The 22,382-nt window shown below is 48.4% G+C and overlaps 1 protein-coding gene across 6 annotated transcripts in view; it reads left to right on the top strand.

Moving 5' to 3' along the window:
- LOC118092842 (lysosomal alpha-glucosidase) overlaps window positions 1-20,776 on the top strand; it is a 47,962-nt gene extending 27,186 nt beyond the window's left edge. For all 6 annotated transcript variants that reach the window (XM_088657068.1, XM_035131451.3, XM_035131452.3 and 3 more), the window contains 15 exons: window positions 464-583; window positions 1,383-1,501; window positions 2,358-2,489; window positions 3,142-3,252; window positions 5,106-5,219; window positions 7,225-7,309; window positions 7,527-7,644; window positions 7,811-7,944; window positions 9,990-10,141; window positions 11,041-11,189; window positions 12,290-12,431; window positions 13,548-13,646; window positions 15,425-15,589; window positions 17,282-17,428; window positions 18,530-20,776. In XM_088657068.1, coding sequence (XP_088513194.1) covers window positions 464-583; window positions 1,383-1,501; window positions 2,358-2,489; window positions 3,142-3,252; window positions 5,106-5,219; window positions 7,225-7,309; window positions 7,527-7,644; window positions 7,811-7,944; window positions 9,990-10,141; window positions 11,041-11,189; window positions 12,290-12,431; window positions 13,548-13,646; window positions 15,425-15,589; window positions 17,282-17,428; window positions 18,530-18,592 — 1,850 coding nt within the window. In that variant the 3' untranslated portion in view covers window positions 18,593-20,776. The remainder of the gene's footprint in view (window positions 1-463; window positions 584-1,382; window positions 1,502-2,357; window positions 2,490-3,141; window positions 3,253-5,105; window positions 5,220-7,224; window positions 7,310-7,526; window positions 7,645-7,810; window positions 7,945-9,989; window positions 10,142-11,040; window positions 11,190-12,289; window positions 12,432-13,547; window positions 13,647-15,424; window positions 15,590-17,281; window positions 17,429-18,529) is intronic.
- The last annotated feature ends 1,606 nt before the right edge of the window (window positions 20,777-22,382 follow it).

The raw sequence follows: 22,382 nt of genomic DNA, 5'->3' as shown, positions 1-22,382 counted from the left end.
TCTATTCTCCCCATTTTTGTGGATTTCTCCCAGCTTCCTTCTGCCCAACGATCTGCCCATTTGAATTCAACACTTCTTTTTATTCATTCATTCATTTGCTTAAATATTTATGCATCACCTTTCTGTCAAAGCTGTACACGGTGCCCAGCAATACTGAAATTCTTTTAAACGGGTTTTGTTTTGTTTTGTTTTTTTAAAGCAAAAGAAATAATCAAACAGGACAAATAACAAATGAAAAGTCGCAGTGTACAGAGCACACTTTCGCTTGTCCCACCACTTTCCCTGGGGAAAACACACTCTTTACTGCTGAATTGGAACAAACGTCAATTAGGTTTTCTGCGGATTGATGTTTGCTCTGATTCAGCACTGGTTTTCCCAGAGAAAGCAGCGGGGCAGATAGAAAACCACACAAACAGAACTGTGGACAAACCCTAAGTCTTCCTCTCTCCTGTTTGTCGCCTAGAGGTGGTGCTTCAGCCCGCACCTGCCCTCACCTGGAGACCCATTGGAGGCATTCTGGATTTCTACATCTTCCTAGGCCCGGACCCCAATTTGGTGGTCCAGCAGTACCAGCAGGTGATTGGTGAGTATCTATAGGCTACTCCAAACGCCCCTTTGTTTATTGTGCTTTGTGCTCTTGATAGTATGCAAACCTCTGGGTGCAGGCACCCTGCTTCGTTTCCAATCCCACAGCTTCCTGCTGAACTCCTGCAATTTTTCACATGACAAATGTCCCGGGTTCTCTTTGCCCTGCTTTCATTATTCTATAATGCAAGAGCGCCCCCTCCAGGTGGAAACAATGCTGTAATACTGGGGAAGCATGGCAGAACGACTGATAAAGTGGGGTGACTTCCGGATGGTCAGTGGCACATGCATACCGGAAATAGTTACAAAAAGAAACGAGAGAGAGCGTTGAGGAAGCAGTGGGCGTGGAAAGGGGAGTAGAAGAAGGTGACAGTCGATCCACCCACTCCAAAACACAGAAACAAGTCATCTACGACCCCAAGTGCAGTGATGATTCAGAGCTCAGTTTCCCCCAACGTATTGGATTATCCCCGCACTGGGTAAACCTGAATCATACTGATTGGTGTTGTTTGAGGTTCTTGCCATGTGGACTACAACAGTGTTCATCCATCATGGGTGGACTACAACTCCCCTCATGCTTGCCCACCAGGCTAAGCTGGCTGCGGATGATGGGAGTTGTAGGCCACCCACATCTAGGGGACCCAAGACTGGACTACGTGGATTAAATCGGAATGCAAACAACTGCAAATACACAGTAAACTCCGACCTGGACAAGTCAAAAGGCACAGGAGGAAGAAGACCGTGGCTCTGGGGCAGAGGAGGTGGCACACCTAACGCTTTCCTGATTTTCGTTTTAGGTTTCCCAGCCATGCCTCCCTTTTGGGGACTGGGCTTCCATCTCTGCCGCTGGGGCTATGGAACAAGCAACGAGACCTGGGAGACCGTCAAGGCCATGAGGAATTTTCAGATCCCGCAGGTAAACATCAACAAGGACCCTCCAGAATGAGAAGCTTGCAGATTTAGGTTAAGGGCTGAGGCACATGGTATTTTCCATGCAAAGGGTCTCAGGTTCAAATCCTGCATCTCCCAAGTAGGGCTTGGTTAAGACTCCTGTCTGAAATCCTAGAGAGCCGTTGACGGTCAATGTAGGCCAATGATTGTCAATGCTTTCGAATGCCAGTTGGTAGGAACCACAGGAGAGAAGAGGCTCTTGGGCTTGGATCCTGCTTGTGGGTTTCCCCACAGGCATCTGGTTGGTCACTGTTGAGAACAGGATGCTGGACTAGGTCGGCCAGTAAGCTGCTCCAGCAGGTTCATCTTATATTCTTAGGACAGTATACACCCCCCTCCCTTCTGCTTTAGCCTCACAATGACCTTGTGAAGTAGGTTAGGTTGAAAGTGAATTGCCTAAGGTCGCCCAGTGTGTTTTAATAGCTAAGGCTGCAATCCTAATTTAACTTACTTTGATAGTAAGTTAATTTAATAGGACTGAGTGGATTGGATAATTTAAAAGGACTGAATTTAATAGGACTTACTTCTGAGTGGACATGGATAGGATTGAACTGTTAGTAGCTTTCTGCAGTTCTGGCCCAACACTCTCTAACCCTTTTCTTTCTTTCTTTCTTTCTTTCTTTCTTTCTTTCTTTCTTTCTTTCTTTCTTTCTTTCAGCTCAACTAAGGTAGCTCAGTTGAGTAGAGCATGGTGCTGATAATGCCAGTGTCCTAGGTCCAATCCCTGCAGGGCCAGCTGCATATTCCTAGGTTGGACTAGATGATCCTCAGATTCTCTTCCAACTCTACAATTCTATGATATCTATGCTTTCTTTTTGCAGGCTGCCCAGTGGAATGATATTGACTACATGGATGGCTATCGAGACTTCACCATCGACTCCCAGAAGTTTGGCACTCTCCCCCAGTTGGTGGAAGACCTTCACAAACATGGGCAGCACTACGTGATGATTCTGGTAACCTCTCTGTGCTCTTCTCACTTCTTTCTTACCCCAGTAATATAAATGCGCAATTCCAAGATAAGCTTTAATTTTTTCAAGCAAGGTAAGTAACGTCCTGTCGCTCCGGTGTAGCTTTCATCAAAGGCTGCTGCTATGTTGGGACCCCTTTTATTTAGAGCTTTGCATTTCCAAAATCCTGTGTACAGTATTTTATTTATTTAGCCATGGAGGCACAATGCAATCTAAAAGGAGAATGGAAAAAGCGGTTCCAAGTGGCATTAAATATAACATTCTGTTCCCCATAAAAACTTGCATTGCCCTTCATCCATGGACAAAATCCTGTTTGCTCATAAGTACTTTTCAGCAAAGGTCCCTGTTCTCCCTACAAATGGCCTTTTATATAGTGATATGTGTGTTCCTCCCATGCTATAGAGCTCTTCCACCTGCCTGCCATACAGTTGCAGGGACAATGAGGGGGGTGGTGACATTATGGAAACAAGGAGACAGTAGCCTGGAAAAGTTGGGGAACCACTGCTCTAGCCCGGTAGAACATTTGAGTTTTTTGCCTTTCTTTAAGCAGGTAGCCAAAGATCCATTTGGTGCAGGAGGCTGGTTTCACTGCTGTCTGGATCCCAGCCTACTTGACCACCTTTTGCTTTCCCCCCAGGACCCAGGAATCAGCAGCACCCAACCTCCAGGCTCTTACTGGCCTTACGATGAAGGCTTGAAGCGTGGAATATTCATCAACAGCACCCAAGGAAAACCTCTGATCGGGAAGGTGAGAGCGAAGGAGCAGGGTGGCGTTTTGCCCCTTAAATTTTTAATACAGGAACAAACAAACCTCCTCTAAAAGTTGTACAAAAAGCAAACGGCCCATAAGGGGTGTGTGTGGAATCCACATCAGAGCAAAATGTTACAAAATATTAGGCAAGCTTTCAGCTCTGGAGCTCTTTGTCAGGCTTGATTGGTGGTTCCCAAAGGAGGTGGGAATTACCTGGGGGTGCCAAGAGGCAAGGGGGCAGCAGGGGGCCATGATGTGTCTGGAAGGTGGCAGCATGAGAATGGCCTTTTATGCAGCTGCTCCTCATTTGTGGAATGCTCTCTCCAGGAAAGCTTGTCAGGCGCCTTCATTATACATCTCTTCAACCAAGCCTTTGCCTGATTAATATTCTACAGCCTTTTAAATGTGTGTTTGGGGGGGTTGTTTTGTTTTTGTTTTAACTATTTATTTTGTGCTTCTGTCCTGTATGTTGATTTACTGAACTGCCCTGAGATCTTCAGATGAAGGGTGGAATAATAATAATAATAATAATAATAATAATAATAATAATAATAATAATAGACTATAAGGGCTCATCCACACGTGGGTTTCTTGGCACAGGATTGGGATTTCCTGTTCTGTGTCCAAGCGGTTTAAAAGGTAAAGGGACCCCTGACCATTAGGTCCAGTCGTGACCGACTCTGGGGTTGCGCGCTCATCTCGCATTATTGGCCGAGGGAGCCGGCGTATAGCTTCCAGGTCATGTGGCCAGAAGTGGTTTAGTTTTATTTTATTTTTGTCAATATTTATTAATTTTCAATTACAATAATCCAATGGTAGCCTCATTATATCAATGCCAAATAACAATACAGTTATTAATCCCAATCATTCACATGCCAAATTATATAATTTAGGTGGCCTCCCGCATGCTAGAATTTATGGTTTGATGATTTACTTTGTTTCTGCGTTCCAAGATCTTATTCCTCTCAATTACATCCCATTCAAAATAACCATCCCTTATAAAAACAACTGCAATATTAATAACATCCATTCCTCTTGACACATTAAATGATTTATAAACTTATACGTGAAGCATTCAAACTATATCCTTATTCCTCCTGTGTGTGACAATTAATTCTGTCCATGGTGTTCCTTCCTGTCGTTGTAAAATGTTATGTCTTTTCCCAGCCAATGCTTCCATCATGCCTTGAGTGGAGCTAATATGTCATTGTTGTTTCAGAAGTTCTCCATTAATTTTTTGTCCTGGTGTTTTCCCTGGGAAAACCTGCATTTTATTGCTGAATTGGAGCAAATGGCCAACTGCGGAAAACCTGATTGCCATTTGCTCTGATTTAGCAGTAAAGCGTTGGCTTTCCTGGGGAAAGCACTGGAACACACACACACACAAAAACCGCAGCTGCTGGGAAATCCTGGATGTGTGCCTAGAAAGATGGCACAAATGCAAGTATGGATGAAGCCTCAGACTTTGGAAAGCTGGTATCGCTGGGTTGAGTTCAACAGTTTTGTTGAATTAATTAAACTAAATACAGTAGTTTAAACTAGATTTTGAAGAAATGTGCAACTTACTGTTACTGTTTTGAATTTTATTGTGTTATCTTCCTTAGTGTGTTGTGCAAAGCGCTATTCTCAGTATAGGGTATTTTCACTGGGGATACTTTTATGGAACCAAAGGGGTGGTAGCAACTACTAGGTTAGATGGTAAACATGAATTCAAAAAAGAAATAAGGGTTAGTCTGGTGGGCTGGATAAGGCACTAACCTATTGCATCTGATTGGGTTCAATTGAATTGGGTTCAACTCTGCCTGAATTTTATCCATCAGATTTGTGCTGTTGTCCTCCCCATCCCCTAGGTCTGGCCCGGCCTCACCGCTTTCCCCGACTTCTCTAACCTAAACACTCACCAGTGGTGGCTGGAAAACCTGGAGAGATTCCACTCCCTCGTCCCCTTTGATGGCCTTTGGATTGTAAGTTCCTTCCTCAATCTTTTCCGGTTTCTAAACAGAAAAGTTGCAACAGTTGAGTGGGCACTGAAAAGGGGAGATGATGAGTATTAGATTTGGAGTATCAGAATCACAGAACTGTACAGTTGGAAGTCACCCCAAGGGTCATCTAGACTCCCCCCCCCAGTTTTTCAAATTTTATTTATACTTTTTCAAGTTTATACATTTCACTAATTTTACAATCATTTTAACATTTCAAAACTTGATTTCCTTCCCCCTCTTTCTGCTGTTCCTTAAATTCATTTTTAATATCCTCTGCAGATCCAAATTTACTTAATCTGCTCATTTATTCATCTACTTTAAAAATAAACTCTTATCAGACTGCAGGTTAATACAATAATCCTGCCAATGATCTTATCTGTTTACAATTTATCTGTAAATATTCAATAAATCATTTCCATTCTTTTATTTAAAAAAGTTTGTTATCTTGATTTCTTATTCTTCCGGTAAGTTTTTCCATTTCTGCGTATTCCTTAGGTTTTTGTATCCATTCTTCCTTTGCTGGGACTTCTGCTTCTTTCCATTTTGGGGCGAGTGACATTCTAGCCACTGTAGTAACATACATGAATAAGTTTCTATACATTTTAGGTGGTTCTGTCCCTATAAGTCCAACCCCCTGCAATGCAGTGCCAAAAGCACTTGGTGTACCTGATGCCACCCATTTTATTTATTTATTGCATTTTTGTCCCACCTCTGTCTCCCAGGAGCTCAAGGTGTGGTACGTGGTTTCCGCCACTCCTTGTGGCATCTCCTGCGAGGTAGATTAGGTTGAGAGGCAGAGACTGGCTCATGACCATGCAGTGAGCCTTATATCTGAGTGGGGATTTGAACCCTGGTCTCCCAGGTCGTAGTCTGTCACTCTAACCACTCCTCTGACCCAGTGTGGGAGCTAAACATTAAAGCCCAGTGCCAGGGGTGCTGTTAAACAGCAGACCAGGTGCCAGCCTGGGGGAAGGACCATAGCTTATTGGCCGAGCAGCTGCCTTGCACGTAGAAGGTCCCAGGTTCAATCTCTTGGAGAGCCACTGCCAGTAGCCCTAAGCTGGATGAGCTTGGTATAAGGCAGCTTCCTAGCGGCAGTGTGGCTTAGTGGTTACCGTGTCAGACTAGAACCTGGGAGACCGGGGTTCGAATCCCCAATTGGCCATGAGGCTCATAGGGTGACCTTGCAGGCCCATCACTGCCTCTCGGGCTAACCTACCTCAAAGGGTTGTTATGTGGATTAAATGAGGAAGGGGGAAAGAACCGTGTGTGCCACATTGAGCTCCTTGGAGAAAAAAGTAGGATGGAAACACAATAAATGTGCCCCTAAGTTGATCCTGGTAAATGTAGTTTCTCCCAAGGGGCATTTCAATAGTTCCCCTGTGGCCTCCTTCTTGGATGCGGCACCAGAGGGAGGTTGTAAGAGACCTCTTTCTCTTCCCTGCTCCTGTTTTCCCCCAAATTAAGAGTGTCAGCAGCTGTAGCCGGGAGTGTGGGGCAGGAAAAAGGGGTTTGGAGGGTGGGTGAGTGGGTGGGGAGGAAGGGGGAGGAGGAGGGGCAGGGGCAGGCAAGGAGGCTTATGGGAAGATGAGGGAGGGAGGCTTGGGGGTCAGAGCTGCTGCTGGTGGCCTCCAGTCCAAATTCAGACTGGCTCAAAAACAAGCCGAGTTGTTTTGCACTTTTGCAGATGGGATGGGGAATAGCATGGCTTATTTCTGACCCAAACCTGTTTGAGGAGCTGGGGGGGGACACCCATCACTGCTTCGCAACCTATGGTCAGGCCATAACCTTAAGGCTACATTCACACTGAACAAACACAGACATCTGTGCCTTTGAAACATGAAAAAATGTTGTGTTTAACATGCTCATATTGGCTTCAGGGCAAGTCCCATGGTCTGCAGCTCACCTGTGCTTGCGGAAAGCTTAAATTTCTGTGGGCAGTGTGCGAAGTGGGCCATTTTGATCCGCCCCAATCTCTCTGCTTTAGGACATGAACGAACCATCGAACTTTGTGGATGGCTCCCTCGCAGGCTGTTCCCAGGAAGAGCTAGATAAACCCCCATACGTGCCCGGTAAGAGAGGAGATGCTTTAGTTCCTGCTGTACATGCCCATGATCCTACAATAGCCTTCTTGAGTGACTGCCTCTGTGTTTGCGTGCAACAGGGAGAGAGAGAGAAAGAGAAATGGTCTCCATGGGTCAACCACCCCAGACAGGAGCTCGTACCTGTTTGCCAAGTACACGCAATTTGTTGTACTTCCTCTAACCAGCCGTTCTCTTTCTCCACCAGCCGTACTGGGAAATTCCCTTTCCGCCAAGACCATCTGTGCCTCCTCCAGGCAGAACGCATCTGTGCACTACAATCTCCATAACCTCTATGGGCTGATGGAAGCCAAGGCTACTGCTAGGTAAGCTCCCATCGCCTTGGTGGATGGGTTTGTCTGGGGCATGAGAGCATCAGTGACAAGACATGCAGTTTCCGGGGCCAAAGCTAGCTGGCATTCCTTCCCGTGCTCTCGGCTTACAAGCAGACTTTTTTTGCAAGTCACCTTTTTCTCCCCTCCTCCCTTTCAGCGCGCTAGTCAAGATCCGAGGGAAGCGGCCTTTTGTCATCTCCCGCTCCTCCTTCCCCAGCCAGGGCAGGTATTCAGGGCACTGGCTTGGTGACAACAGGAGCGAGTGGAAGGACATGGTCTGCTCCATCCCAGGTAGGTGCAAATGGTTTTCTTTTCCAGCTGCGGACACAGCTCTTCAGAAAGACGCACGGAGAGCCTGGCTGTTGGATCAGGCCCATGGCCCATCTTGTCCAGCACCCTATTCTTGTGGGAATGTTGTGGATAGTAGGAGAGGATATATTGATTAAACATTCCTCACTCACGCTAGTGAGCTGGTTGCAGTGCACATTCCCTGTATATAGCAGGAAGCTAGTTGGTAGATTCGTTTGAATCTCTTGAGTTAAGCAATCCGGTCCGGCTTGTCCAGATTGGATTGTTCCTGGTAAATTCCCCTTTATTCCCTCTTAAAAACAATAAAGACACAACAGTCTTCTCTTAAAAGTAATAAGAAGTTTACTTACATTCAGTTCACAGTAGGATCCTGAAGGCAGCCTTTGGCTTGTAGTTACAGAAGAGAGTGTGCATTCATCCCAAAGAGCATCAGGAAGAGTCAAGAGAGAGAAGGGCATCAAGAGAAAGTTGGCTGCGTGACCAGCCCTTTATGGGGTCTCCCAGGGTCATGCCAGGGTCACACGCAGGGGGAGGATGCTCCAGACAGGTGTGCCAGGAAGTCCTCCTGGCTGGAGTAGCATCCCCCTGTGTGTCCACTCTGGGCAAACAGGAAATGTTGTACTTGACTGCTACAGTGATGTTACATCCCGCAATTCTCACAGTGGCCAGCTAGATGCCTTCAAGAAGCTCCACAAGCAGCACCCGATTGCAGCAGTACTCTCCTCTCCTGCAGGTTCCAGCCACCAATTTCCATAAGCATCACTGTCTCTGATGGTGGAAGCAGAGCACAGCCATTGTAGCCACGGATAGCGATCTTTCTGATTGTATTTTAAAGCCATCCAAGTTAGTGGCCATCACTGCGTCTTGTGGGAGGGAGTTCCACAGTTTAACTATGTGCTGTGATTCAGAGATCAGCAGCAGTGCCCAAGGCAGGAGAGGACCTTCCAGGGCAGGTGGACATAAGAACATGGGAAGTTGGTTGGTCCATACAGTGTAGCTTTGCCCACCCTTGTTGGCAGTGGCACTTCAGGGTTTTAGGAAGGGAGGTATTCCCAGCCCTGCTTGGAGATGCCGGCGACTAAGCCGACCCATCTAGTCCAGCATCCATTCTCACAGCCAGATGCCCCAATGGGGAGCCCACAAGCAGGGATGTGAGTGTGACAGTGGGTCCACTCTGGGTAGGACTTAGTTGGATGCTGTCATGGACTGGCTGGGCACAGAGGAATGGTGGGAGGCAGCAGCTGGGGAACCGCCAAGGGAACCCCAGGGGAAGAAGGTCGTACCTGTTTGCCAAGCCAGGGGAGTGGTGGTGGGATGGTGATGAGTGGTCAGAGAGAGAAGAAGGAGCAGACTGGGAGGAGGAGGTGTCAGAAGCTGGAAGAGGCAACAGGGTTTAGTGAGCAGGAAGAGGCTGGGGCAGAGAGCAGTCCAGACTCAGAGGCAGGAGAGGAGGGGGCCCAGGAGGCAGAGAAGAGGCAGGCCGCTGAAGAAGCCAGCGAGTCTCATCCTCCTGCTGCAACCAGCTCCCCTCCCCCCGGTCTCCCAGAACATGCAGAGAAATGAAAAGAGCAGAGGAAAGAATGTCTGCATGCTAACACAGTCTCAGATTGCTTGGGGGAAACCCTGCGGAGGAGGAGATTTAGGCAGCGGTGGGTAGACGGGGACCTTCAGCCCTCACCACTGCCTCTTTGGGTCAAGACCTACTGGGAAGAATTGCTAGGCCTGCACTGTTTGGTGTGTGTGTTTTTTACGGACCTACTCCTGGCTCCGGTTCCCTCCAGACCTGTTTAACCGTGCACCTTCAATTGGACCTGGGGGAAAACTAGAAGTCAGTGAAGTTTAAAAGCAGGCATAGTGTCCATAGGCAGGTGGCCGCATTCTGTACCAGTGGGGGGTTTCGGACTGTTTCCAAGGCCAGCCCCATAAACAATGCATTGTGGTAATCTAATCCGGAAGTCAGCCAGGCATTAATGTCAGTCGTCACCTGGCCACTATTAACTCCTTTCCCCCCCTGCCTGAATCCTCAGGGGTGCTCAGCTTCAGCCTCTTTGGGATCCCATTGGTCGGGGCAGACATCTGCGGCTTCTCGGGCTCCACCACAGAGGAGCTTTGCACTCGCTGGATGCAGTTGGGAGCCTTCTACCCCTTTGCACGAAACCACAACACCCAGGACGTGAAGGTGAAGCTGCTGGGGGCAGGACGGGGACTCGCGTTAAGTGTTTCTCAAACTTCCGGTCAGCTACTGCATCCCTCGTCCTGCACACTCTTTGAGATAAAACTTATTGCTTCTCTTGTTTCTGTTCATAAAAATTCTTCAGAACCAGAATTGGAGGCACACTTTGCTAACATGCAACATGATTTGTTTTCGGGTAAGACAGTAAGGGCTGCCACTCTGCATGAGTCTCTGCTCTGAGTCTGCCTCCCGATTGGGAAGCCGTGAGCTCATGCAGAGATACAACAGGGAGCCTCTTTTGAGTGCCGGTAACCAAATCACCCAGTTTGTTTTATGCCGTTGACATTATTTTGCTCCTTCTTTCAAAGAGTTTGGATGCAAAACATGATATCTGAATCGATCCTCAGATAGGAACTCAGAGCAGGGCAAAGAAGGCTCTGAATTCAGCTTCCCATCATTGTTGGGTTTGTTTTCTTATTTATTTGATTTCTTACCTGCCCTTCACCATAAGATCCCAGGGCAGGTGGCAACAATGTAAACATACAGTATTTATTTATTTTAAAGTTCAAGTTTCTGCACAATCGGGACCATTTTTGTTTGTTTGTTTGTTGCATTTATAACCCCCCCCCCCCGCTTTTCTCCAAGGAGCTCAAGCTGGCGCACCTGGTTTTCCCACTCATTTAATCCCCACAACGACCTTGTGATGTAGGTTAGGATAAAAGGCAGTGACCGACCTCCAAGGGCAAACCCAGTGAGTTTCATGGCCGAGTGGAGATTGGAACCCTGGTCTCCCAGGTCCTAGGCAAGGACTCTAACCCCTACGCCACACTGCCTCCTTTGCCCTGGTTCTTCTGCATGCCCCCATTTAAGCCAATTTGCCTGTTCTTGTTTTCCACCCTCTTCAGGCCCAAGATCCCACCGCGTTCAGCCCTGCCGCCCGAACTGCCATGAAGGCAGCGCTAGAGGTCCGCTATGCCCTCCTGCCGTACCTCTACTCTCTCTTCCACCGGGCTCACCTGCAAGGGGACACTGTGGCCCGGCCTCTCTTCTTCGAGTAAGGAATCATGCCCGTTTCTGGGGGGCTCGCAAGCGGGCATGGTTCAGGGCCAAGAGAACAGAACAGCTCTCTCCCTTGCCTTGCCAAAGCCCTCTTCCCAGGGGGTGGGGGTGGGGGTATCCACAGGAAGTTCAAGGACCCTAACAGAATAAGGAACCCATTAAACCAGAGGCGGGGGAACTTTCTACTTGGGACACCCAAGCCACATTCACGCCACACATTTAAAGCTCTGTGCTGCTGCTTTTAAAAAGCAATGGCTTCTCCCACAAAGAGTTCTGGGAGTTGTAGTTTGCTAAGGGTGCTGTGAGTTGTTAGGAGCCCCTGTTCCCTTCTCAGAACCTCGATTCCCATTGTGGTTTGACACTCCCATTTGTCTCCCCAGGAAACTGGGAACTGCACCTCTTGGAGTTGCCATCATTGCATGTCTTTAGGTGCCAGGCAAAAACATTCCTCTTTACCCGGGCCTACGGCTATTAAATAATCTATGGCCTGGGAAAATGTGGGGGAGGGTACAGTTTATTATAATGGCTGTTTTATTATTAGGCTGTCGTGTCAGTATGCTTTTAATTTGTTTTTAGGCTGTCTTGTCAGTATGCTATTTATTCATTTTTTAAAACGTTTGTATCATTGATGTTCTGTAATGTGTTTTTAACATTGTACATTAAGATCTTTTGATAAAGGACGGTATATAAACTGAATGAATGGTAATAAGGGACTCCTAACAACTCTCAGCACCCTTAAACAAATAATTTTATTTATTTGTTTATTGTATTTATTATATTTATATACCACCTTTATATTCCAAGGATCTCAAGGTGGTTTATGTGGTTCTCCTCCTCCCTGTTTCACAGCAAGCCTGTGAGGTAGGTTAGGCGATGAGATGGTGACTGGCTCCAAGGTCACCCAGGGAGCTTCATGGATGCATGGGGATTCGAACCCTGCTCTCCCAGGCCCTAGTCCAACATTCCAACCATTACGCAACCATTATGCTTTATGGGAAGCCATAGCTTTTTAAAGGGGACTCGTGGTGTTTTTAATGTGTGGTGTGATTGTGGCCTTGGTTGACGGCATTTGTGGCGGCTTGTTCTCCCTCCTAGGTTCCCGAAGGATGTGGCCACTTACTCCATTGACAGGCAGTTCCTCTGGGGGCGGGGCCTGCTTCTGACTCCCGTGCTGGAGCCTGGCGTGAATTCGGTGATTGGCTACTTTCCCCGAGGCTTGTGGTATGACTACTACACGGTAAGAGCGTGCGGCCCGTCAGACCAGCCGTGGTGGTCTCATAATTTCTCTGCTTGGGTCATTTTTGTTGCCCCAAGAAAGGAAACTGGGAATTATTCCTCTGCTGGGGCTCAGAGCATTCACACCCCAGAAGATCTTGTCTCCCATTTATTTATTTATTTATTTATTTATTTATTTATTTATTTATTTAATAAAAACTATATACCTCTCAATCGTAGGGGAAATGCCTCAACGCAGTTTACAAAAAAGATGAAACGATAAAATTATCTCTAAAAAAATTGCAACCATAATTTAAAACATACAAATAGTTAAAACCTCCGGAACGGATCCCGTTCACAACCAGAGGTACCACTATAATTACAGACACAAAGACCACCAGCAGTTAACAATTTTTTTTTAAGTGCATCACTGTTCAGCCAATCTTAATAAATGTGCCTACGGTTTTATTTCTTTTTGAAAGCAGCAAGGATGAGGCATCTCTTTCTCTCTCCCCCCGGAAAGGGGGAATTCCAAAGGTGTGGTGAGAGCCCTGTCCCTCGCTCCCGCCAGCCTAACAGCTCTCGCTGGTGGGCCAACGGGCTGGGTCTCCGATGCTGATCTCTAAATGCATGGCAAGGCTCATGGAAGTGTAGGATCTCCCTCAGATTAGGTGGCGTCAAATTTTCTAGGGCTCTGAAGACCAAAACCAGCGACCCAAAACAGGTGGCCGTGTGTCTCGTAGAGCCCCGACCCAATGTGACATCCTCCAGATCAGGGGTCAGCAAACCTTTTCAGCAGGGGGCTGCTCCACTGTCCCTCAGACCTTGTGGGGCGCCAGACTATATTTTTTTCAGGGGGGGAGGATGAAGAAATTCCTATGCCCCTGAAATAACCCAGAGGCGCATTTTAACTAAAAGGACACATTCTGCTCATGTAAAAACACGCTGATTCCTGGACCATCCGCAGGCTGGATTGAGAAGGCGATTGGGCTGGATTTGGTCCCGGTCCCCACCGGGCCTTAGTTTGCCTACCCATGCTCCTCCAGATGTTTGGGGTTGCTGGGAGGCTGGTAGAGGCTGCTGTAATCTGACCGCTTGGCATGAACCTGACAGCTCAGCCTCTCGCTGCCCCCTGCAGGGCTCTTCAGTGAACAGCAGCGGGGAGAACCTGAAGATGGCCGCACCTCTGGACCACATCAACGTGCATGTGCGGGAAGGGACCATCCTGCCAACCCAGGTGAGGCCTGATAGTTTCCATCCTCTTCCACCTGCCACCATGTGACTTCTCTTTTTAAAAGGGGGAGGGTGGGTAACCCTTGGCCCTCCGAATATTGTGGGACTACAAGTCCCATCATCCTCTACCCACTGACCATGCTGGCTGGTGCTAATGGGAGCTGAGGTCCAATGGCACCTGCATGGTCACACCGCAGTGCTACAGGATAACCTCCATCGCCAAAGACAGGCTTTGTTGTGATTTACCTTTCAAACAAGCCAACGGCAAACCACGATTGCGGGAGCTCATTGTTTAACCACAGCAAAGATGAACCGCAGGCCTAGCTCTGGACGGCACGGCAAACTGTGGTTAACTGCTGATTTTGCCTTCCCATACACATAGGAGCAAGAGAGGGAAGTGGGGGAGGCGCTTGGAGACCTGAGGAACTCTGTTCTGTTTGTGCATATTATGCTGCTGGTGCATAAATGCACAGTTCTGCTCTGTGCATATTACCTTATGCACAGAGCAAGACATGCCCCTAGCTTCCAGCATCAGCCCAACACACACACACACACACACACAGGGGCGTAGGAAGGGAGGGGTGATAGGGGCGCCCTGCCCTGGGCAGCGCGATCCCGAGGGCGTCATCGCGGCTGTCCCCCCCGTCCGCGCTGGGTGCCCCGCCCCCAGAACGCATGTCCCGCCCCTACGGGCAGAGTGCCTTGCCCCCAGAATGCGCACCAGCCCCGCCCCGCCTGCTCTCCGCCCCCGGTGCCGGAGCATGAAGCTCCACCACTGCACACTCCTCCTATACACAGTCCCTTTCGGTTTGTTCTCCATCCTAGGATGATGTGGCGTCCAGCCAGGTGAGGTGGCAAAAAGGCCCAGCCATTTGTCTCTACAGCAGGCATCCCCAAACTTCAGCCCTCCAGATGTTTTGGACTACAATTCCCATCATCCCTGACCACTGGTCCTGTTAGCTAGGGATCATGGGAGTTGTAGGCCAAAACATCTGGAGGGCCGCAGTTTGGGGATGCCTGCTCTATGGCAACAGAGCAACCCCTTTGGGTGTGTTAAATCGCTGTACTTAACTGGCCAGCCAAAACCTTTCCCTTAAGGAAGGATCAGCCTGGAAGGAACCCAGGGTATGATCCAGACTGACACCCCGTGCTCATTTAGAACAATATAATTACAGACACAAAGACCGGTTTAGTGTGATGTGCAGTGAAATCAAAGTGAAAGAAGGCCTTGCATACCACTGTATAAATGTTGTTATCAAATAGGTGTTGGACATTTGTTGCTGTGAATTTATGAACTGAGGCAGTATCCACACCGTACGTTTAAAGTGCTCTGGTGCCATTTCAGACAGTCACGGTTTCCCCCAAAGAATTCTGGGAGCTGTAGTTTTTTTAAAGGGTGCTGAGAGTTGTTAGGAGGCCCCTATTCCCCTCTCAGAAAGAGGCAGCCTGCCCCACTTGCTCGGGTGAAGGCAAATGCAAAGGCAGGCAGACACAACACCTTCACAGGCTTCCTCTGCCAAGGCTCTGGGGCTGGGCTGCAGGAGCTCCTTCACCTGAGCAAGCAGGCCGCTTCCTTCCCTTCCTCCTGGTTGCTCCTCCCTCCCTCCCTCCCCATCCCAGCCCCCTTTTCAGACTTTCTCAGTGTTACTTCAGACATCGTGATGTGTCACTAGATCACGATGGATAGCTGGTCACCATGTTGAAAACCAGACATCGCCCAGCCCTAGTCGGGGCTGCTTTCAGTGAATCTGGATTTCACACGCTGATCTCTTTCCCTCTCAGAAACCCGGAGGCAGCACAGCAGTGGGCAGTGGGAATGCTCTTCACCTGATTGCGGCCCTGTCGCAGAACGCCAATGCCTGGGGAGACCTTTACTGGGATGACGGCGAGAGCCTGGACACGTTCGCCAAGGGCGACTATTCTTACTTCGTGTTCAATGTCACACAGGTAAGAAGAACCCCTTTGTCCTGCTGTGGTGTGACGAGCAAGTTACTTAAAGTGGTTAGTTACACTGTAACCCGAAGTGTTTGTACCCCGAGGTACCACTGTATTTATTCACTTAGAACCTTTTTACCCTGCTCTTCGGCAAAAGGAAGGCTCCCAGAACAGCTTGCATGAAATAAATTGAAACAAGACAGTCCCTTCCCACTGGTCTATGATCTAAAAAAGCATGGCACACGAGGGGAATGTGACAAGGAAGATGAAGAGGGATTAAACATCTCCCGCTTGGACTACTGCAATGCGCTCTACGTGGGGCTACCTTTGAAGGTGACTCGGAAACTACAACTAATCCAGAATGCGGCAGCTAGACTGGTGACTGGGAGCGGCTGCCGAGACCACATAACACCGGTCTTGAAAGATCTACATTGGCTCCCAGTACGTTTCTGAGCACAATTCAAAGTGTTGGTGCTGACCTTTAAAGCCCTAAATGGCCTCGGTCCAGTATACCTGAAGGAGCGTCTCCACCTCCATCATTCTGCCCGGACACTGAGGTCCAGCACCGAGGGCCTTCTGGTGGTTCCCTTGTTGCGAGAAGCCAAGTTGCAGGGAACTAGGCAGAGGGCCTTCTCGGTGGTGGCGCCTGCCCTGTGGAACGCCCTCCCAACAGATGTCAAAAAGGAAAACAACTACCAGACTTTTAGAAGACATCTGAAGGCAGCCCTGTTCAGGGAGGCTTTTAATGTTTTAATGTTTAATAGATTGTTGTGTTTTATTCTTCTGTTGGAAGCCGCCCAGAGTGGCTGGGGAGACCCGGCCAGATGGGCGGGGTATACATAATAAATTATTATTATTATTATTATTATTATTATTATTATTATTATTATTATACCATTGCACAATAGGGGCAGGAGGAGCCTGATGGAGCCGGGCTTTTAGCAAAGGAGGCAGAGTGAGCCCCGCTTCTCATCTCTGCCCCTGAGGCAGTCTGGGGGAAGGTGATGCTTGAGGGCAGTAGTTCTCACAAATTGTGGCATACCACACTGATGTGGCAGTAGAGGGTGCCAAGTGTGGCAGGAAGATTCAATGACAATCAACAAAAAATTTAAACATTTCAGTGTAGTATCAATTTTTATTTTTATTTTTGTAGAATATGGATAGATATCTTTTCAAAAATGAGAGCAAGAGCAGCAAGTGATACTGCAAACAATCCTAATTGTGTTTTCTGATATATTTCTTCTCACTAAAAAGATGTGGCACAAGCAATTTTTTTATTCTGAAAGTGTGGTCCAGAGAAAAAAGTTTGCAAACCACTGCCTTAGGGTGAGGACCTGGCCTACCACAGCAGAACCAGTAGAGTGAGCCCTGCTTCCCATCTCTCTTCCGCTGATGTCAACCGACCTTGAGAAGTTCTCACCTGCATTTTCGGTGGGAGGCTGGTAGGGGCTTCCCTAGTCGATCCTCCCTCCCTCCCTGCATGCCCAGACCTAGAGCTCCCGCTTCAAATCTAGCAGATCTTTTCCTGTGGCCTCGTCAGATGACAATCACTTCTTCTCTTCCTTTACCAACAGCCCCAGAGGCTCTGCACAGGCAATCCAATATTAGCAGCAGGGAAGAGAAGAGAGGAGTTGAGTGTGTTTGCTTAAGCAGGGAGGCAGCTATGATCAGGGAGTTCCCACTTTTTTTGTCTTTTCCTTCCAGAACACATTCACTTCCACTGTCCTGCATTCCAATGCGGGAGCCACGTACGTCACAGTCGATGCGCTGAGTGTCTACGGGGTCCGGGAAGAGCCAAAGACAGTCACTGTCAATGGCAAGGAGAGGCCTTTTACCTATCTGACAAACCAGGTAACTTGACAGGCAGCTTGGATGTGCAGCCAGTGGGTGCTAGAGGCAGGGTCTTGTCTGTGTTGGCACCTAGAATCTGGCAAGCCCTCCCAAGAGAGGCCCATCACTGCTTGTTTTTAACTGGGCAACTCGTATGATTCTACTGCCTTTGTTTTCTAACTTGGTCACTGTACTGTTTTTAGCTTTCTTTTTTAAAAATAAATAAATAAAAAACCCCCATCTTTTTATTTGCAGTTCTAATATACTAAGAGCAAACTCAGTTCTCCAGGGATAAATCCTTACACAGCCCAAACAAGAACGTCCACCCCCAAGAGGGAGGTATCAGCAAGGTTTTGGGAACCCCAAATTTTGCAGAAGTAGAATAGAGGACAGTTTTTTTGGGTGGGAGGAAAAAAGCCTGTCCCATGAAGACTGAGCACGTTTCTTAGTTAATTTTACATTTATACCCCAACTTCCCTCCTAGACCTCATACATAGTTTTCTTCCTTATTTGACTTTCACAACAGCCCTGTGGAGCAGGTTCGGCTGAGAATGAGTGACTGACCCAAGGTCACTGAGGGGGCTACAAGGCCAAGTGGGGATTTGAGCCCTGCTCTCCCAGGTCTTAGTCCAACACTCTAACCACTACACCATGCTGCCCACACAACGTTGTGTGTCTGTGGGAGAGGGAAATGTTGTCGAATAGGACATGGTTGGCTGTAACCCTAAACAGAAGCACTCCACACTGCAACATTTTCCTGCAGGTTCCACTTAGAATCATAGAATCGTAGAGTTGGGTGGGCCCTTGAGGGTCCTCGAGTCCAACCCCCTGCAATGCAGGAATCTCAGCTAAAGCATCCCTGACAGATGGCCACCCAAGCTCTGCTTAAAAACCACTGTTGAACAGCTGTTACTCTCAGAAAGTTCTTCCTGATGTTTAATCGGAATCTCCTTTCTTGTAACTTGAAGCCAGTGATTTATTAGATTACCACTGGCCGCTTTTTTTAAAAAAAAAAAAACAATTGCAATAGAAAAATGGGGGTGGGAGGGATAACTATTAGAAACGCAAACTATTGAAGGGAATAAAGGCTCCAGCTAATCACTGATCTCACTTCCTTCTTAGGTTCTCACTGTGAGTGACCTCCAGCTCAACCTCAGCCGTGGATTCAGCATACACTGGATGTGAGACTGGCAGTTCCCTCCCCCCCAGCCGTCTGAATGTACTGTTGCCAGCAGGCGGGTCTGTCGCCCGTCCAGGCCCTCCAGATGGGGGGCCGCACACCCCTAGGAGGGTCTCTGCGGCCCCGAGCCTCGTGCTCTCTTCTTCGCGTCTCCTCAGGAAAAAGACTCCCTGCTGCTTCAGCTTTTACTGCATTTTTGCCAAAAAACGAAGCCCCGTCTCAGCTCGGCCCTCGATGGGGCGAGGGTCTCTTGCACGCTGCTGGGCGTCCCCACCGAGCCATCCCGCGCTTTGGACCGTGTTTGCTGCTCCCGTCGGAAAAGGGAGATGCCTCCGTCGCCTTCGCTGGGTTAGAGCGCCTAAGCTGTATATCTGTGTGTGTGAGTTTTGTGCGTGTTTCTAAAGGTAGCCCTGGATCTCTGTGTTGCTGCTGCTGCTGCTGCTGCTGCTGCTACATCCTGTATCATCGCACTGTCTCTGCCACTGCATGAGAAGGGACCTAATGCATGCCAAACGTCCCAATCCCAGTGCCTGGTTTTCCCGGGTTTAAAGGATCCGTGATAGCAAGGCTGGGGGCAGGAGGGGGGGAGGAGGACTTCTTCTTCCTAAGATGCCACAGAGACCCCTGCCAGGCTCTCCTTGAGCAAGTTGCGCTGTTTGTGGGGCATAACCCCACCCTCCAGGGTCCTGATGTGGGGAGGAGAGGATACACAAGCCCAGGGTCTCTGCTGTCTTTTGCCGGGAGCAGGATCTGAACGTGGAGCAAGGGCAGAAAGTGCAGCACCTCCAAGCCAGGCGAAGGGAGGAGGACAGGTTCCTGAGCCTTCATCCTCTGCGCCAATGAGAGGGGCAGGTGATGTTCACTACAGTACCCTTTTGTTTCCGTAGAGGGCACTAAAGCTTGGGCACATGCAGCCTGGGGTGCCTCTCTTGGGGCACATTCACGCCATGCGTTTAAAGCTATGATACCGCAGCGGTGGCTTATCCCAAAGGATTCTGGGAGCTGTAGTTTGTTCAGGGTTCTGAGGGAGCATTCTGCAAACAGGAATTCCCTGTGAAGAAGGTATCTGAAGAAGTGTGCATGCACACGAAAGCTCATACCAAAATAAAAACTTAGTTGGTCTTTAAGGTGCTACTGAAGGAATTTTTTTATTTTACTTCGATCCAGACCAACACGGCTACCTACCTGCTCCCTGTGAAGAGGGATTGATCATCAAACCACTCTGGGAAAGGAATAGGGGTCCCCTCACAACCCTCAGAAGCCTTAACAAACCACAGCTCCCAGAATCCTTTGGGGGGAATGGCCGTTTACAGTGGCAAATGTGTGGTACGAATGTGCTCCCAAGGCTCAGCGTCAATTCCGGACATTTCCTGGTTCATAAGAAGTGTCCAGCTGGATCAGGCCCCAGGCCCCATCCAGCATCGTCACTGTGGCCAACCAAATGTTTGGGGTTAGCCTGTTTAGGCCTCTTGTCTCTGTGCAGGAGCCGGTAAAAACGCCATTCCTCCAGGACCTGAGCCCAAGAGAACTCGCCTGGAGTTCTGGTATGCAGCACAAGGCAGCTTGTTCTCAAACAAACATTGAAAGCCAAAGCCCTATTTTGCCAACATTGCTTTAAACCCACAAAGGTCAACAGAGGGTTTTCACCTCGTCATATCCCCACTTTCTTTGATGGTCCACAGGTTCTGCTTGAAGGTGCCTTCCGGCTATAACTGAACTGGGCTTTGTTGACCTAACCCACAGCCTCACTTAGGGCTGGCCCCTTGGGGTTTTGCCGCCTTATGTGAGGTTTGCTTCTTCCAGTGCTGCGGAGGTTGTACCTCTTGCATCACATCCCAACACCTGCTTTCTTCGCCAAGAGGGAATTTGGGCTGATTGTGAACCCGCCTCCTGTTTGAATGTCTCTGCAGTGATTCAGAATGTACCCTTGTGGGGGGGAATGCTCAGTTGCACTATTTTTTATACCGATCCCTCCTTCCCCCTACCTGCAGTTTCGTGAGCGGAGCAGAGCAGGGAGCTGCCTGCCTTGCTTCTGGCCATTTGGGAAAGGCCAGCAGTGCCGAGAAACAAAGTGAGTGGCGTATTCAGATTGTTCAGCTTTTACCCGTTCATTTGGGGCTTTGCATCTGCCATTTCTCTGTGGCTGGCTGTACTCAGATTGAGACTCAATAAAACAAAACTTCAAAGAGTGCCACTTCTGAAAGCGATTCAGTTCCGTTCACGAATGCTTGCTGGGCATATTCAAAGAGAACCAAATTGGCAAACCTGCAAAGCGTATTATAGCAGAAATTCAGGGCCCCAGTGAAATGATGCACAATCTCCTCGCCACTTCTCGAGCAACGCATGAGATAGCAAACCTCTCCCTGGGCCATACAAAGTTAAATGCAGCTCTGCCATTCTTGCTTTGAATGCAAACACTGGTACCTGGAAGTTGCGGGGAAGGAGAATTGGAATCACAGCTGGTGGCAGCGGAGAGCTTAACTCTCTTCTCAATTTACTGTGGTCCTGAATAAAAATTAAAATAAATTGAGGGAACTCAATCAACACTAGTTATTGTATTGGCCACAGAACTGGCTGAATTGAGCCTGGCTGCTGCCCCTTCACTCTCTGTTGTATTTGGCTGAGTCAGGGAGGCATGGCTGGCTCTGGGTGCCAACATCTCTAGGGCAGAGATGGAGAACTTGTTGCCAGGCTACAACTCCCAGGGAGAGCATTCCGCAAGCAAGGAGCCACCACTGAAAAGCCCATTCTCGTGTTGCTGCGCTCTGTACTTCCCGTTGAGAAAGCACGCAGAGAAGGGCCTCAGGTGACAATTGGGGGTATTAGACTCATAGCCTACATTCCACATGTAATTCAAAACAAAATAGCAAAGCGTCAAAATTTTGTTTTTTGAAACGGCACAAAACTTATACATGCACTGAAACATACATGCAGGTGTATGATATGCAACACACGGCAGGGAATCTGATTTCCTCACATTCTTTCAGTTCACATTAGTAGGACGCCGCCACCTTGGATAATGAAAAGAGAACAGAAAAATAGAGGAAGGATATGGGGCGTAAGGAAATCAAACAAAATTCCTATTTTCCCCCACAATGACTACGTCAATGTTTTTTTGTGCATTGCAGGGGTCAGACTAGATTACTCTATGGTTCTATGAGCTATGAACTGCTACTGACACATTTTACTCTCTTGGGTGCCCTTTTGGGCACCTGCTATCGGGTAAGCCAGCACTGGTTGCATCTGGTATCCCACCACCACCACCAGCAGCTATCAAGGCCAGAAAAAAAATCCCAGCCTTCACTTCCTCACCTGTCTCACCTTCCTCAGAATATCAATGTCTCGAAGTGTTTTGCCTGACATCCATTAGTTTCGTTTATCTGTGCCTGTTCTGCTACCTTGCACAGAATGGCAAGGCATCCTGGGCCGGGCCACTGTTTTATTTTTTTATTAAATCTGTATACCGCCCTTCATCCGTAGATCTTGGGGCAGATCACGGCATAAAAATACAAGGTAAAAACACAAAATACATAATAAAAACAAGAACAAAACAATAACCCCTTTTGCCCTCTTTGCTAGCCCTGTCTATTGCCATTGGACCATGGATTACAATGGTGGCGGTGTGCGGGTGGAAATCGTTGGTTGTTTTTTAAAAAATTAAAAAAATATCAATAATAAGTCTACCGCTCGGGAGCCCCGTCGTCGCAGTTCCCCTTGCTCGCCACCCCGCCGCCGGCCACTAGGTGGCGAAAGACTCACATCGACACGTGTGTATCTGAAGAAGTATGCATGCAC

This window comes from Zootoca vivipara, chromosome 13 (assembly GCF_965207765.1).
Source record: "Zootoca vivipara chromosome 13, rZooViv2.hap1.1, whole genome shotgun sequence".
Classification (NCBI taxonomy): Eukaryota; Metazoa; Chordata; class Lepidosauria; order Squamata; family Lacertidae; genus Zootoca; species Zootoca vivipara.
This window is presented reverse-complemented; position numbering and strand designations above follow the sequence as displayed.